This window comes from Piliocolobus tephrosceles, chromosome 6, assembly GCF_002776525.5.
Source record: "Piliocolobus tephrosceles isolate RC106 chromosome 6, ASM277652v3, whole genome shotgun sequence".
Lineage (NCBI taxonomy): Eukaryota > Metazoa > Chordata > Mammalia > Primates > Cercopithecidae > Piliocolobus > Piliocolobus tephrosceles.
Window position 1 is genome coordinate 11,326,123 of NC_045439.1, and position 16,664 is coordinate 11,342,786.

Below are 16,664 nucleotides of genomic sequence, written 5' to 3' on the forward strand. Positions count from 1 at the left end.
TGTGATAAAAGTCAGCCCTTTGTGATTTTTGTGCTCTGCCACTTTTGGCTTATGGTAGCACCTTTCTAAAGATACAGAAAGTTTTTTTCAATTAAAAAAAAAAGTATGATTTTTAAAAAATTGCAGTTTGGCCCTTTTTTTCTTAAGGACCAAACAGTAATCTAAAACATCTTCATAATGCCTTGGAAAGTACAAGATTTTTAGTAGGAAATGTTCCTTGAGGTCTGCCGCTATAGTTGCTTTTGGTGTTCTTCCTTATTCTTGAAAAGGTGTTTTTTTCTTAATTAAAACAGTGAAAAGATAGTTATAGATATAGCTCGGCTTACTGCTATTTATTTTCAGACAAATATAGTGTTTATATCTTGAGTCTAGTTTAAAATGAAATATTTGTAGTATTTAAAAAAATGCCTGAAGGTTGCAACATTTTTTTGTCAGAACACTCTGGAAAGTTGTTACAATCAACATTGATGCACACCCTTCGCCTTCCCCCCTCACAAGTAAAGTTTTTTGGTTCTTTAAAAACTTGCATAACAGAAATTTGGCATCTTTCTAGGATTGCAAAAAAGTTACATCATTACTGAAATCTAGCCCATTATTAAGGTTGTCACTCACAAATAAGCTTTTGCCAAAGAAATTGGAATTAGCAAAGATCTTTTGACAGAAATTGGATTGTTGTGTTTCATGTTAGTCTAAATTTTCTTCCATTTTTGTCAGTTATGCCATAATCTGTTCCCCTGATTACTGTAGCTCAGAGTGGAGGGGAAAAGCATAATTTCTCAAATTCATAGCTTAGTGCAGTGATCACTTTTATTTTTTAAGCAAAGCAGTGTAGTTTTTTGTGGCAAGTATACTTTGAAGTGGAAATAGGGACAAAAACTTTATTATAAAATCCTATTGTGCATTTTAAAAATTGATTTTATCTGTTTTTATATTATATGCTTAATTGCAAAGGTAATGCTTTTCTACATCTGGAATTTCATTTTATTAATTTGAAAATCAAATTACCACATTTTCAAGTTTTGTCAGCAAAATTGAAGATCTCTGTGATCAGCATGTGAGTGCTTTCATTGTGTGTCCTACCAGAGTTAGACTTCTTAGTTGAAGTTTTGCATTGTGGACATTAATTTTAACTTGATATCCATGTTCAAAATCCTTAACTTAAAGCTTCATACTGGATAAAGGTCATTTTATAACTTAGAAAACGAACATTCAAGGAACATGTTTTACTTTGTTTGTATGATTAAATAACTTATTTTATGTTAATTGAAAACAAATGGCCATGATTTTAAAGTTGCCTTTTAGTATTTGTGGTTGTCATTTGAAATTATCCATAACCCTTGCTTTTATTGAGTTTCAAACCCTTTTAAAAACAGCAGCTATGTCTCCCCTCCTTCCCCATTCCCCCTTGTTTCAGACAAAAGACTGCATGCTGGCGAATGGCAAACTGGATGAGGACTACGAGGAGGAGGATGAGGAGGAAGAGAGCCTGATGTGGAGGGCTCCGAAGGAAGAGGCTGACTATGAAGATGATTTCCTGGAGTATGATCAGGAACATATCAGATTTATAGATAATATGTTAATGGGGTCAGGAGCTTTTGTAAAGAAAATCTCTCTTTCTCCTTTTTCAACCACTGATTCTGCATATGAATGGAAAATGCCCAAAAAATCCTCCTTAGGTAGTATGCCATTTTCATCAGATTTTGAGGATTTTGACTACAGCTCTTGGGATGCAATGTGCTATCTGGATCCTAGCAAAGCTGTTGAAGAAGATGACTTTGTGGTGGGGTTCTGGAATCCATCAGAAGAAAACTGTGGTGTTGACACGGGAAAGCAATCCATTTCTTACGACTTGCACACTGAGCAGTGTATTGCTGACAAAAGCATAGCGGACTGTGTGGAAGCCCTGCTGGGCTGCTATTTAACCAGCTGTGGGGAGAGGGCTGCTCAGCTTTTCCTCTGTTCATTGGGGCTGAAGGTGCTCCCGGTAATTAAAAGGACTGATCGGGAAAAGGCCCTGTGCCCTACTCGGGAGAATTTCAACAGCCAACAAAAGAACCTTTCAGTGAGCTGTGCTGCTGCTTCTGTGGCCAGTTCACGCGCTTCTGTATTGAAAGACTTGGAATATGGTTGTTTGAAGATTCCACCAAGATGTATGTTTGATCATCCAGATGCAGATAAAACACTGAATCACCTTATATCGGGGTTTGAAAATTTTGAAAAGAAAATCAACTACAGATTCAAGAATAAGGCTTATCTTCTCCAGGCTTTTACACATGCCTCCTACCACTACAATACTATCACTGGTAAGGAGCCCACAACCAGACTTCATTTCTGGGAAAATGAGACTTTGTGTTTATCACATTGTGTTGGCCTTGTAAAAGGTGATCTATGCATGTACAGTGTTTGTGCTTAATATTCAAGGGATGGGGCGGGGAACAAAAGGAAAAGAAAGAATTCTTTTCTTTATTATTTGGGGAGCACGTATTGCTTTATAACTTTGGTTGTTGGGAGTATGGCTATCGTATTATACCCTCATCAGTGTCATTTTATATGCTGCCTAATTAGAGAAATTTGAACCTTAGTATTTTGATGTGTTTTCCCCATTTTATCCTCCCCAGATATCTTTCTCTTGCCCATTCAGTGCTGCTTTTGGTTTTTGATTTAGTTGTATATTCTGGATGTATTTCCACAGCCTTTTATTGTTCTTCCTGGACAAAAAGGACCCCTCCTTTAGGGTCTTTTTAAAGATGGATAGAATAAAAGATTAACAGCAGTGATTTCACAAGAAGGTTGCGTGGCCCTTGCTGTAACTCTGCTGTCATCTTCTACTTCTCACTGTGCTCTGTATTCCCCCCCCTTTAATAGGCTGTCAACCCATTAGATCAGAAGGGAGAACAAGCCCCTCACACCCAAGTCAGCTTCAGATTGTGAAACACAGCTGAAGTTTACATTTCGATTTCCGTATTGGAGGTGTAAGTGCCTGAATTCAGAATACCAAAGCAAAATATAAAATTTGTAGTTTGTATAATAAAAACAGTGTAGGTTAAGGTGATCAGCAAAATGTAAAAACCAAAAAGGGAAAAACTATCTGACTCTGGACTAGAAAGACTGATGAAACTAAAGCCTAATTTTCATTATGGAGGAAAAATGATACATGGCTTTCAACTACATTCTGCTGGAAGTTCTGAGACCTGGGTTCTCTCCTAGCACAGTCCCTGCTTCTTAACTTCTTGCTTATTCTGGGACAAGTCACCATCGGTCCCTGCCTCAGTTTCCTCAGCTGGATGTATTATTTTAATCACTGTGAGAAAATAGACATGTTGATTTAACATGGATCAATTTCACAAAATGACAACCAGTTTACCTGCCTTTGCTTCCTTTCACAGCTCTTCTTTCTCAATCTCTTGGTTTGTGGTAAATTCATTTCTATAATAGCTCAAGTTAAGAAGACGGTCTTCTTTTCCTGTCATCCTGTGTAACAAAAATAATGCAGGAATAGCGAGGAATGGTATCACTTATGCACACATTCCAGAGTGTGAATGAGACTTTAGCGATGGCAGTGCAGTGTAGCCACATGGAGAGGTGTGTGTGGCCCTGGTTTCACTTAAGTGACGACGTGTGAGGAAGACTCGAGAGGAAGGCCCCAGCACCTACCTGCCCAGACAGCACAGTGCCAGAGAAAAGCGTTCAGTGATCATGATAGCGCCTGTGAAGTTTTGGTTTTTCTTTCTTAACAAGAATTTAGTCTTTTGACCACTGGAAGATTTTATGACCCCAATTTATATAAGAAATGTACTTAATTTGCCATTAAAATGTAGTTTCCAGAGGCCTTTTAGTATGATATGTCAAATTTCCTTATTGAAGAATATATGTATGAAAATGATTTAAATACAAATCTTCTTGGGATTTGGGGATCAGTTGCCTATGTGGGGGTAGTGTAAATGCTTCTGCACAAGCTTATGGTTCCACTTTGGATCCCCTCAGATTGTTACCAGCGCTTAGAATTCCTAGGAGATGCGATTTTGGACTACCTCATAACCAAGCACCTTTATGAAGACCCGCGGCAGCACTCCCCGGGGGTCCTGACGGACCTGCGGTCTGCCCTGGTCAACAACACCATCTTTGCATCGCTGGCTGTAAAGTACGACTACCACAAATACTTCAAAGCTGTCTCTCCCGAGCTCTTCCACGTCATCGATGACTTTGTGCAGTTTCAGCTTGAGAAGAATGAAATGCAAGGAATGGATTCTGAGGTTAGTGCTTTTCAAAACGATGTTGAAAAAAGTGGTCTGACTAGGGGTCTCAGTAATTTCAGAGTTCTGACTGCATAGTGGTCTGAAGGGACAGCGAGAGGTCAGGGGTGTGGGACCCAGTGTGCTGTGTTCTCTGGGAGCACGGAGTGAACTGCAGTTTGCAGGTAGGCCTCTTAAACTTGTCTGCCCCCACTGTGGACTGTGTGGTCATTCATGTGAAGAGAAGGAGCCAGGCCTTTCAGTTATGTGCCCTTCCCACACCTTCATGAGGGCTCCCAGCATTGAGGCATGACAAAGAAGTAGCCACCACTGCCGGACCCCAGGGCAGGTTTAGCTTTAGTAAAAGCCCAGTGTAGTTTATTCTTCCTTTTTAAAATGGATCAGAAATATTTGCTAATATCTCAGGGAAGCATCGTAAATATACATTCTGCTTCTACTTGAAGTGGGAAAATCTAATTTAAAAAACAAACTTCTAAATTTTTGACCATTGGAATTTGGGAGGCTTCTGTTGTAAGTTCAGCCAAAGGCTCTCTGGTGACGGAGCTAATTCTAATGTGTTTGTGAGCTATTTTGAATTTTTGTAGGAAAGGATACTGCTTAGATCTTTCCAGTCTCTTACATTCATCTGCATACCTGTATCCCCCAGAGAGACTCTCATTTCCTCTTCTTCCAATTTCATTTCCTTTGATTTTCTTATTTTTGTAGATTTTCCTATAAGGAGTCAAGAAATACAGCCTTAACACTAGTAGCTGTTTTAGTTGTCCTTGCTTTAATTTGTACCTTCCCCTTTTTAATTGCACCAAACCTTTGTTGGGGAGTAGTGAATTTCTCTTTCTATGAGAAGAATTAAGAGTAGGTTTGAAGTCTAGCCACAGAGCCACATTCATGTCCTGCCAGCTGCCCACATGTGCACCAGAGGAGTCAGAAGGCCCTGCTCTTACTTCACCATGCCTCTGTGCTCTTGTCCAAGATGAATGGTCTGAGCTGGAGCGCGGCAGGCCGTGAGGCGAGAAGGTGGGACGGTGGGACCAGCTCGTAGACTTCCAAGTGTTATCTAGTCTCATTCTTTAGAAATGGCTAAGCTTGAAATTTGAGGAATTAGCTAAAATTAGATGTAAGCTCTCTTTGGATGCCAGTGGGGCATATTGGTTTTGTTAGTTTTTGTTCATTCTTTTCCTTCCCTTTGTTTATATAAACATATGTATAGAAGTTACATGAACTGATTGGAAATGTCGTGGTCTGGCATTTCTAACTTACTATTTGATCTTAAGAAAGTCTCTTTACCTCTCTGGGCCTCCGTTTCCTCAGCTGTAAAAAGAGAGAATTAAACTTGGTAAGTTTTAAAATTCCTTTCTATCTCAAAACCGTAATATGTGAACAATAAGTCTGCTTTTTAAGTAATCAGCAGTATAAATGTATTATATAGAACTTTGTATGGCTAAACCTATTAGAAATTAGTATTTTCCCACTTTCTCTTTATTTCTTTCATAAATGATTTGTGTTGATTTTAGAAAAGTTAGTACAAGTAAATAAAAAGAAAATTAGTTAAATTTGCCTGATTATGCTACCTCAGAAATAACCAATATTAACATTTTGGGATGAATTGTAGATGTATATAGATAAAAACATATCTAAAATGGAAAATGGAATTCTGTTATATGTAGGATACTGTAACCTGTTCTTTTCACGTATAATATGTTGTGGCTGACTCTGACTCTCCCTGTATTGATTGGTATCATGATGCTCAGGAGCCACATGCTAGTCAACACGTGGCTGATTTATTTAAATGGTTCTTTATGGCTGAGTAGTTAAGTAGTTTTTGGTTAGGATGTTTAATACCCGTGGATGTGATAAATATGCTTATGTATTTAGTTACCTCCTTGAAATAAGTTCTTAGAGATACAATTGCTGCATCAAAGAATTATGAACTTTTCAAAGGCTTTTGATACAGACGTATGATTTTATTTTATTAATTTGCATACCTGCTATGTCAGATACTCCGTTATAGTGAACACATGTCTAGTGGCTTAATGAAGAGGGAACTTGGAGGAAAAAAATCTTTCAAGGAGAATTTCCCTGTTTCCCTACAATAGCGATTTCTGCTCCCCAAAGCAGCATACACCCGTGCCAGCACCAGACCAATTAGTACTACTGAATGCTTGCCAAGCAGCTAGGGGGTAGAACTGTTTTAAAGTACAGTTCTTTGATTATGAGTGAATTTGAATTTTTTTCATACTTTTATTGACTATTTCTAATTCTCTGTTAAAGTTGTTAAAATTTAGAAGTAATCTTTTTTCTTTGCTGGGTATAGAATAATAAATGGGTTGGGGATTTTTTTCTTTTTTTCTTGAGAAGTTTGAAAATTTTTTTTAAAAGATAACATTTGTTTTACTATTACAATATAGTAGGCATACCAAAAATGGTATTTCCCGCCTTATTAAAGAAGTCAGAAAAGTCATATATCCAAGAACAGAAACTACATCTGTGGACTGCCTGTAAAATGGCCTTTTTGCTTATAAGTCACTTTTCTCTCTGTAATAGCTTAGGAGATCCGAGGAGGATGAAGAGAAAGAAGAGGATATTGAAGTTCCAAAGGCCATGGGGGATATTTTTGAGTCGCTTGCTGGTGCCATTTACATGGATAGTGGGATGTCGCTGGAGACGGTCTGGCAGGTGTACTACCCCATGATGCGGCCACTCATAGGTATTGTTGGCTCCCTTTAGAAAGAAAAAAACCCACAACATTAAAAACAACGTCAAAGATATTATTCATATTATTATTTCATTTTGATTGCAGAAAAGTTTTCTGCAAATGTACCCCGTTCCCCTGTGCGAGAATTGCTTGAAATGGAACCAGAAACTGCCAAATTTAGGTAAGCAAAAAATGTACATGGAAAACAATTAACTTAAAACATCAAGGGGAAAAGTTCACAAAGATATTGTAAACTAATGATCCTGAAAAATATTTACACTGCGGCTTGCTGTTGTCAGATTTCTATTTGTAATCTGATTGACTTCTCTTTTTTCTTTCTGTTTTTCTGAAATAATGCTGTAATAAAGACTAGATGGCAGCCCTGTCTGTCGGGGGTATGCAATTGCAGTAAGTCGTAACGCGTGTTTCCTTTGTGTGGTGTCAGCTTCTACATGGGACTCCTGGCCTGAGAGTGCACACTAAATGCTGATTGACAGTGATAATAAATACTCTGACTTCTAATTCAAGCTGTTTGGATTTTTTACAGCCCGGCTGAGAGAACTTATGACGGGAAGGTCAGAGTCACCGTGGAAGTAGTAGGAAAGGGGAAATTTAAAGGTGTTGGTCGAAGTTACAGGATTGCCAAATCTGCAGCGGCAAGAAGAGCCCTCCGAAGCCTCAAAGCTAATCAACCTCAGGTTCCCAATAGCTGAAACCCCTTTTTAAAATTCAAAACAAAAAACAAAAAAAATTAAGGGGAAAACTATTTAAATCGGAAAGGATGACTTAAAGTTGATATTGAGTGGAATGAATTGAAGGCAGAATTTAAAGTTTGTTTGGTAACAAGATAGATAACAGAATAAAACATTTAACATGTATAAAATTTTGGAACTAATTGTAGTTTTAGTTTTTTGCGCAAACACAATCTTGTCTTCTTTCCTCACTTCTGCTTTGTTTAAATCACAAGAGTGCTTTAATGATGACTTTTAGCAAGTGTTCAAAATAATTGACAGGTGTTTTTTTTTTTTTTTTTTTTTGAGTTTAATTTATGTCAGCTTTGCTTAGTGTTAGAAGGCCATGGAGCTTCAACTTAACTCCAGCAGTCCTAAGATGATGTAGATTCTTCTCCATCTCTCCGTGTGTGCAGTAGTGCCAGTCCTGCAGTAGTTGATAAGCTGAATAGAATGATAAGGTTTTTGAGAGGAGAAGTGCGCCAGTGTTGTCTTTTCTTTCCACGTTATACTGTATAAGGTGATGTTCCTGGTCGCTGTTGCACCTGATAGTAAGGGACAGATTTTTAATGAACATTGGCTGGCATGTTGGTGAATCACATTTTAGTTTTCCAATGCCACATAGTCTTGGATAAAAAAGGTTCTTGCCTTAAAAGTAAAACCTTCATGGATATTCTTTAATCTCTGATCTTTTTGGAACAAACTGTTTTACATTCCCTTCATTTTATTATGCATTAGACGTTGAGACAGCGTGATACTTACAACTCACTAGTATAGTTGTAACTTATTACAGGATCATCCTAAAATTTCTGTCATACGTATACTGAAGACATTTTAAAAACCAGAATATGTAGTCTACGGATATTTTTTATCATAAAAATGATCTTTGGCTAAACACCCCATTTTACTAAAGACCTCCTGCTAGGTAGTTCCACTGATGGAAATGTTTATGGCAAATAATTTTGCCTTCTAGGCTGTTGCTCTAACAAAATAAACCTTAGACATATCACACCTAAAATATGCTGCAGATTTTATAATTGATTGGTTACTTATTTAAAGAAGCAAAACAGAGCACCTTTACCCTCCGTCTCCTCACATAAATTTCTTACTGTACTTTTCATAACGTTGCATGCATATTTCACCTACCAAAGCTGTGCTGTTAATGCCATGAAAGTTTAACGTTTGCGATAAACTGCCGTAATTTTGATACATCTGTGATTTAGGTCATTAATTTAGATAAACTAGCTCATTATTTCCATCTTTGGAAAACGAAAAAAAAACCTTTTAGGCATTTGCCTAAGTTTCTTTAATTAGACTTGTAGGCACTCTTCACTTAAATACCTCAGTTCTTCTTTTCTTTTGCATGCATTTTCCCCCTGTTTGGTGCTATGTTTATGTATTATGCTTGAAATTTTAATTTTTTTTTTTTTTTTTTTGCACTGTAACTATAATACCTCTTAATTTACCTTTTTAAAAGCTGTGGGTCAGTCTTGCACTCCCATCAACATACCAGTAGAGGTTTGCTGCAATTTGCCCTGTTAATTATGCTTGAAGTTTAAGAAAGCTGAGCAGAGGTGTCTCGTATTTCCCAGCACATGATTCTGAAGTTGATGCTTCATGGAATGCTGCATTTATGTGTAAGTGACATTTGAATACTGTCCTTCCTGCTTTATCTGCATCATCCACCCACAGAGAAATGCCTCTGTGCGAGTGCACCCACAGAAAACTGTCAGCTCTGCTCTCTAAGGAACCCTGAGTGAGGGGGATATTAAGCTTCTCCGGTGTTTTTCGTTATCTCCAATCTTAAACTTAAATTGAGATCTAAATTGTTAAATGAGTTTTTGAGCAAATTAGTTTAGGTGACTTGTTTTACAACTATTTAATTCTGATTTGGAACCTTAAGGTGTCTATTTGATTTTTAAAAAAACCTTAATGTAAGATATGGCCAGTTAAAACAAAGCAATTCTTGAATTATATAACTGTAAAAGTGCAGTTAACAAGTAAGGCTGGATGTGAATTTTATTGTGAGGGTGATTTGTGATCAAGTTTATTCACAAATCTCTTAATATTTATAAACTACCTGATGCCAGGAGCTTAGGGCTTTGCATTGTGTCTAATACATTGATTCCAATGTTACGGAGTTCTCTTGATTCCTGGCACCAAAATCAGATTGTTTTCACAGTTACAATTCCCAGTGGGAGAAAAATGCCTCAATATATTTGTAACCTTAAGAAGAGTATTTTTTTGTTAATACTAAGATGTTCAGACTTAGACATGATTAGGTCATACATTCTCAGGGGTTCAAATTTCCTTCTACATTCAAAATGTTTTATCAACAGCAAACTTCAGCTATTTCACTTTTTGTTGGAGAAAAATAGTGGATTTTAATTTGACTCACAGTTTGAAGCATTCTATGATCCCCTGGTTACTAAGTTAAAAAATAAAAAAGTACGAGTTAGACATATGAAATGGTTATGAACGCTTTTGTGCTGCTGATTTTTAATGCTGTAAAGTTGTCCTCTGTTTAGCTTGTTGAAATGTTTTGCATCTGTCAATTAAGAAAAAAAAATCATTCTATGTTGCCCCACTTTAGAACCCTATGTGCCACCCTTCTGTTCCTGTAATTGCAATGTGAGACCGAATGTAATATGGAAAACCTACCAGTGGGGTGTGGTTGTGCTCTGAGCACATGTGTAAAGGACTGGGGAGGCGTATCTTGACAAAGCAACTGCAGAAATTCCGTATGATGATTGTGTGCAAGTTAGTTGACATGAACCTTCATTTGTAAATTTTTTAAAATTTCTTTTATAATATACTTTCCGCAGTCCTAACTATGCTGCGTTTTATAATAGCTTTTTCCCTTCTGTTCTGTTCATGTAGCACAGATAAGCATTGCACTTGGTACCATGCTTTACCTCATTTCAAGAAAATATGCTTAACAGAGAGGAAAAAAATGTGGTTTGGCCTTGCTGCTGTTTTGATTTATGGAATTTGAAAAAGATAATTATAATGCCTGCAATGTGTCATATACTCGCACAACTTAAATAGGTCATTTTTGTCTGTGGCATTTTTACTGTTTGTGAAAGTATGAAAAAGATTTGTTAACTGAACTCTTAATTATGTTTTTAAAATGTGTGTTATATTTGTTTTCTTTTTTCTTTTATATTACGTGAAGTGATGAAATTTAGAGTGACCTCTAACACTCCTGTAATTGTCTTTTAAAATACTGATATTTTTATTTGTTAATAATACTTTGCCCTCAGAAAGATTCTAATACCCTGCCTTGACAACATGAAACTTGAGGCTGCTTTGGTTCGTGAATCCAGGTGTTCCCCTGGCAGTCAGTTCCTTCAGTCGCTCCCTGGAGGCAGGTGGGGACTGCAGAGGATCCCTGGAATCCAGACCGAGCGCAGTTGATGCACAAGGCCCCGTTGATTTAAAATATTGGATCTTGCTCTGTTAGGGTGTCTGATCCCTTTACACAAGATTTAAGCCACCCAACTGAGACCTTGATACCCTTTTTAAACTGCATCTGAAATTATGTTAAGAGTCCTTAACCCATTTGCATTATCTGCGGAAGAGAAACTCATGTCATGTATAATTATTACCTATATGGTTGTTTTAATTACATTTGAATAATTATATTTTTCCAACCACTGATTACTTTTCAGGAATTTAATTATTTCCAGATAAATTTCTTTATTTTATATTGTACATGGAAAGTTTTAAAGATATGTTTAAGACCAAGACTATTAAAATGATTTTTAAAGTTGTTGGAGACGCCAATAGCAATATTTAGGAAATTTGCATTGAGACCATTGTATTTTCCACTAGCAGTGAAAATGATTTTTCACAACTAACTTGTAAATATATTTTAATCATTACTTGTTTTTTTTTCCTAGTCCATTTTTATTTGGACATCAACCACAGACAATTTAAATTTTATAGATGCACTAAGAATTCACTGCAGCAGCAGGTTACATAGCAAAAATGCAAAGGTGAACAGGAAGTAAATTTCTGGCTTTTCTGCTGTAAATAGTGAAGGAAAATTACTAAATTCAAGTAAAACTAATGCATATAATTTGATTGACAGTAAAATATTTACCATCACATGCTGCAGCTGTTTTTTAAGGAACATGATGTCATTCATTCATACAGTAATCATGCTGCAGAAATTTGCAATCTGCACCTTATGGATCACAATTACCTTTAGTTGTTTTTTTTGTAATAATTGTAGCCGAGTAAATCTCCAATAAAGTTATCGTCTGTTCACTTTGTGTCCTTGCATCTTTTTTCAATTCTAGTGGGTAATGACATTTAAATAGTGGGAGTCAAAATGATCTTTATAATATTTTCATTCCATGGTGAATCATATGAAAATGCATATTTAATATATAATTTTATTTACCAAGTTCTGCTGCATGTCCACCTGCAGAATTATATAGTAATAGAATTATATAGTAACAACTGTCTTTTTTGAAGACTTAATTCCAATCTGCTTTTTGGAAATTTTGTCACATTGATTGATGCATTCTAGGTCTTGGATTATTTAGATGATATGTTTGACGCGTTCTTTAGGTGAACTTGGCTTTTCTAAAATCAGGTGGACAGAATGTTCAGCTTCCAGATTTTTAGGACACATTTCCAATATTGCTGATTAACAAATAATTTTAGCCTTTTGACCCAATGTTTTTTGTAACTCAGTAAACCAAGCACTAATACTAATCATGTGGTTGTAGGAACAAGATGGTAAGAAGTTTTTTAGAATGAGAAAAAAGTTTAGCTTTCCTTTGTAAGTTTGAATTAGTCCCTTCCTTTCCTCTCTCTTTGACTGCCCTAAACTAGAGGAGGAAAAAGTATCTGTATTTTAATCCTGAGGAATTTGGGTAAATGCTACATGCTTGTGTGTGTTGGTGTTACTGCCCTGAATTCTCTAGAGAGTTCAGGCCAAGCCTCAGGGCCACAGGTCCTTCCTGCCACCATTGACCCTACCCTCCAAGACAAGCAACTGCTCATGTCTGCAGCTGTCATGGCTAGCAAGAAAGAACACAGCCAGGCTGAATGTATCATTTTGCAGATTGCGATGTGGGTGAAAAGAATCCAGATGGGATTGAATTTTTGTGTGTGTGCAGATCCGTGAGCACATGTATGTTTTAGATGGAATGGTAAATGCTGGGTCCTAGCCAGCTCAGGTCTGTGCCCTTTGCAAAGATGCAAGGAGCAGAGAGATGTGCAGGTCAGGAGAGAGTGCTTTCTAACCGGTCTGCAAGGCAGTTTAGGAACAACCCTTAGAGGGTTTTTTGGTGTGTATGTGGTAAAATACACATAAAGTTTACCATCTTAACCATTTTTAAGTGTACAGTTTACTGGCATAAAGTACATTCACAGTGTTTTGCAGTCCTCACCACCCTTCATCTCCAGAACTTTTTCTTTTTTTTTTTTTTTTTTTTGAGACAGAGTCTCGCTCTGTCACCCAGGCTGGAGTGCAGTGGCACAATCGCAGCTCACTGCAAGCTCCGCCTCCTGGGTTCAAGGGATTCACCTGCCTCAGCCTCCCAAGTAGCTGGGTGGGACTACAGGCGCCCGCCACCACGCCCGGCTCATTTTTTGTATTTTTAGTAGGGAAGGGGTTTCACCATGTTAGCCAGCATAGTCTTGATCTCCTGACCTCGTGATCTGCCTGCCTCAGCCTCCCAAAGTGCTGGGATTATAGGTGTGAGCCACCGCACCTGGCCCATCTCCAGAACATTTTCTTTATCCCAAATTAAAACTCTACCCATTAAATACTAATACCCCTTTCCCTCCAAATCCCTGGCAACCTCATTCTACTCTCTCTGAATTTAATTTTTCTAAGTAGCTCATGTAAGTGGAATCTGACAATGTTTGCCCTTTTGTGTCTGACTTCACTTAGCATAAGGTCTTCATGGTTCAGCCATACCATGGCACGTGTCAGAATTTGCTTTTTAAGGTGAATAATATCCCATTATTTGCATAGACCACATTTTGTTGATTCGTCTGCCAGTGGACATTTGAGTTGCTTCTACCTTTCGGCTGTTGTAAACAGTGCTGCTGTAAACATTAGTGTAGACATATCTGTTTGGGTCACTGCTTTCAGTTCTTTAGAGTATATGAACTCTAGAAGTAGAATTGCTGGATCGTATGGTAATTCTGCTTGCTTTTTTCAGGAGTCACCATATTTTTTTCTATAGTGACTGCACTATTTTACTTTCCCACCAGTAGTGCACCAAGTTCCAGTTTCTTCACATCCTCAACAATACTTGTTTTATGTATTTTTGATAAGAGCCATCCTAATGGATGTAAAGTGGTATCTTACTGTGGTTTTGATTTACATTTCCCTAATGATTAGGGATGTTGAGCAGCTTTTAATGGCTTATTGGCCATTTGTCTCTTTGGAAAATTATTCAAGTCCTTTTTACCCATTCTTGAATTGGGTTTTTTTTTGTTGTTGTTGTTGAGTTTTAGAAGTTCTGTATATATTCTGGATAAGAGTTTTATAGTTGTAGCTCTTACATTGTGTCTTTGATCCATTTTGAGTTAGCTTTTCGTACAGATGTTTCTCTATTTGTGATGGAGTTATGTCCCAGTAAACCTATCGTAAGTTGAAAGTATCTTAAGTGAAAAATGGATTTGGCCAGGCACAGTGGCTCACACCTATAATCTCAGCACTTTGGAGGCCAAGGTGGGTGGATTGCTTGAGCTCAGGAGTTTGGACCAACCTGGGCACCATGGCAAAAGCTCATCTCTACTAAAAATACAATTAGCTGGGTGTGGTGGCACACGCCTTTAGTTCCAGCTACTCAGGAGGCTGAGGTGGGAGATCGCCTGAGCCTGGGGAGGTCAAGGCTGGGGTGAGCCACGATCATGCCACTGTACTCTTAACCTGGGCAACAGAGTGAGACCGTGTTCCAAAAAAGACGAAGTTGTAACAAACCTGCACGTTGTGCACATGTACCCTAGAACTTAAAAGTATAAAAAACAACAAACACAAAGTTATTCAATCCACCTGATCTACTGAACATCATAGTTTTGCTTAGCCTAATGTAAATACGCTCAGAACACACATTAGCCTACACTTGGGCAAACACAAAGCCTGTTTTATTTTTATTTTTTTGAGATGGAGTCTTGCTCTGTCATCAGGCTGGAGTGCAGTGGTGCGATCTCGGCTCACTGCAACCTCCACCTCCTGAGTTCAAGCAATTCTTCTGCCTCAGCCTCCCAAGTAGCTGGGACTACAGGCGCCCGCCACCACGCCTGGCTATTTTTTGTATTATTGGTAGAGACGGGATTTACTATGTTGGCCAGGATGGGCCTTGATCTTTTGACCTCAAGATCTGCCTGCCTCAGCCTCCCAAAGTGTTGGGATTACAGGTGTGAGCCACCGCAGGTGGTGGTGGGGGGACCGGCCGGGTCCTCAAAGTGTGGTTTCTACTGGATGCATTATCACTTCTGCACCATCAGAAAGTCAAGTCATTGAGTTGAACCATCGTGCGTCGGGGACTCTTTCTCTCTGGTATAAGGTAATGGTCCAGCCTCATTCTTTTGCATGTGAATATCCATTTTCTCCAGCACCATTTGTTGAACCCTCACACTTCTCTAGTGCTCTCCTATTGAAATGGTGCTCTGCAAACAGTCCCTCCACCCATCTCAGCTGCCCAAATGAAAAGCTTACCAAGGGTCATCCTTGGTTCCTGTCCTTCCCTCGTGTCTTGCATCCTATCAGTCGTCTGTCAGCAAATTCTGCTGATTTGGCCTCCTAGATAAAGCATAACCCCCTTTCCACTGCCAGCACCCTGATCGAACAACCATTGCTTTTACCTGGACTATGTCACAGCCTCCTAACGGGTCGTCCTGCTTCCACCCTTTTCCCCTCTGATCTATTTTCCACATTGTTGCCAGAATAATCTAGTTAAAATAGAAATCAAAATAGATCTAAACTCCCCCATGGCCTACAAAGCCTATGTGATCTGGCCCTTCCATGACTGAGTCCTCTCAGTGTACTTTAGTCATGAGGGTCTTGCTGGTTTCACTGAGCACTAAGCCCATCCTAGTACAGAGTTCATGGGAGGCTCTGGGGTCAGACTACCTGTGTGTGAAGCCTTCTCTGTCACTTGACTGTGTGACCTTGGACAAAACACTTTGTCTCTGTGCACTCCTCTACAATAGTGATGATAGTAATAACGGGAGCCCAGAGGGTGGTCATGAGGATTAAATGAAAGGATATGAGACGGAGTCTCGCTCTGTCGCCAAGGCTGGAGTGCAGTGGCCGGATCTCGGCTCACTGCAAGCTCTGTCTCCCGGGTTTATGCCATTCTCCTGCCTCAGCCTCCCGAGTAGCTGGGACTACAGGTGCCTGCCACCTTGCCCGGCTAGTTTTTTTGTATTTTTTTTTAGCAGAGACGGGGTTTCACTGTGTTAGCCAGGATGGTCTTGATCTCCTGACCTTGTGATCCACCCGTCTCGGCCTCCCAAAGTGCTGGGATTACAGGCTTGAGCCACCGCGCCCAGCCAACACGCATCTTTAATTCAAATGTGTTAGCATGGTTGGCTCCTATCATTCAGGGTCCCATTCAACTACGGCTCAGAGGACAGCCCTTATTAACATAACGTAGACCCCCATAACTATCATAGATTTAACATTGCACTCTATCACCTTGTCTCTAGCTATCCCCCACACGATACTAGAAGGGATGCTCCATGAGGGTAGGACCTCGTCCTGCTTCCTGCTATAGATAGTACCGAGCACACAGCCCAAATTTGACAAAATGAATAAATGGTCAGTTATCTAACTCGTGGCTGAACCAAACTTAAAGAACATTGTATCACCACAGGACCAAAAATGATTTTTTATTTTGGTCTCTCACCCTAAAGCCAACCATTTTCAGAAGTTAGCTTTGGAGGTCTGCAATCACCTTCAGGGTGCTGGGTGGAGAGGAGCCAGGAGCAACGTAGACACGTGTGTGGACATTA

The 16,664-nt window shown here is 38.8% G+C and overlaps 1 protein-coding gene across 6 annotated transcripts in view; it reads left to right on the forward strand.

Annotated features, from left to right (window-relative positions):
- The window catches only part of DICER1 (dicer 1, ribonuclease III), a 72,323-nt gene extending 60,375 nt beyond the window's left edge, over positions 1–11,948 (forward strand). For 5 of the 6 annotated variants that reach the window (XM_031935743.1, XM_023205560.3, XM_023205557.3 and 2 more), the window contains 5 exons: positions 1,415–2,303; positions 3,985–4,253; positions 6,795–6,957; positions 7,051–7,126; positions 7,493–11,948. In XM_031935743.1, coding sequence (XP_031791603.1) covers positions 1,415–2,303; positions 3,985–4,253; positions 6,795–6,957; positions 7,051–7,126; positions 7,493–7,658 — 1,563 coding nt within the window. In that variant the 3' untranslated portion in view covers positions 7,659–11,948. The remainder of the gene's footprint in view (positions 1–1,414; positions 2,304–3,984; positions 4,254–6,794; positions 6,958–7,050; positions 7,127–7,492) is intronic. The other variant, XM_023205562.3, reaches the window with a different exon arrangement.
- Positions 11,949–16,664: the final 4,716 nt, after the last annotated feature.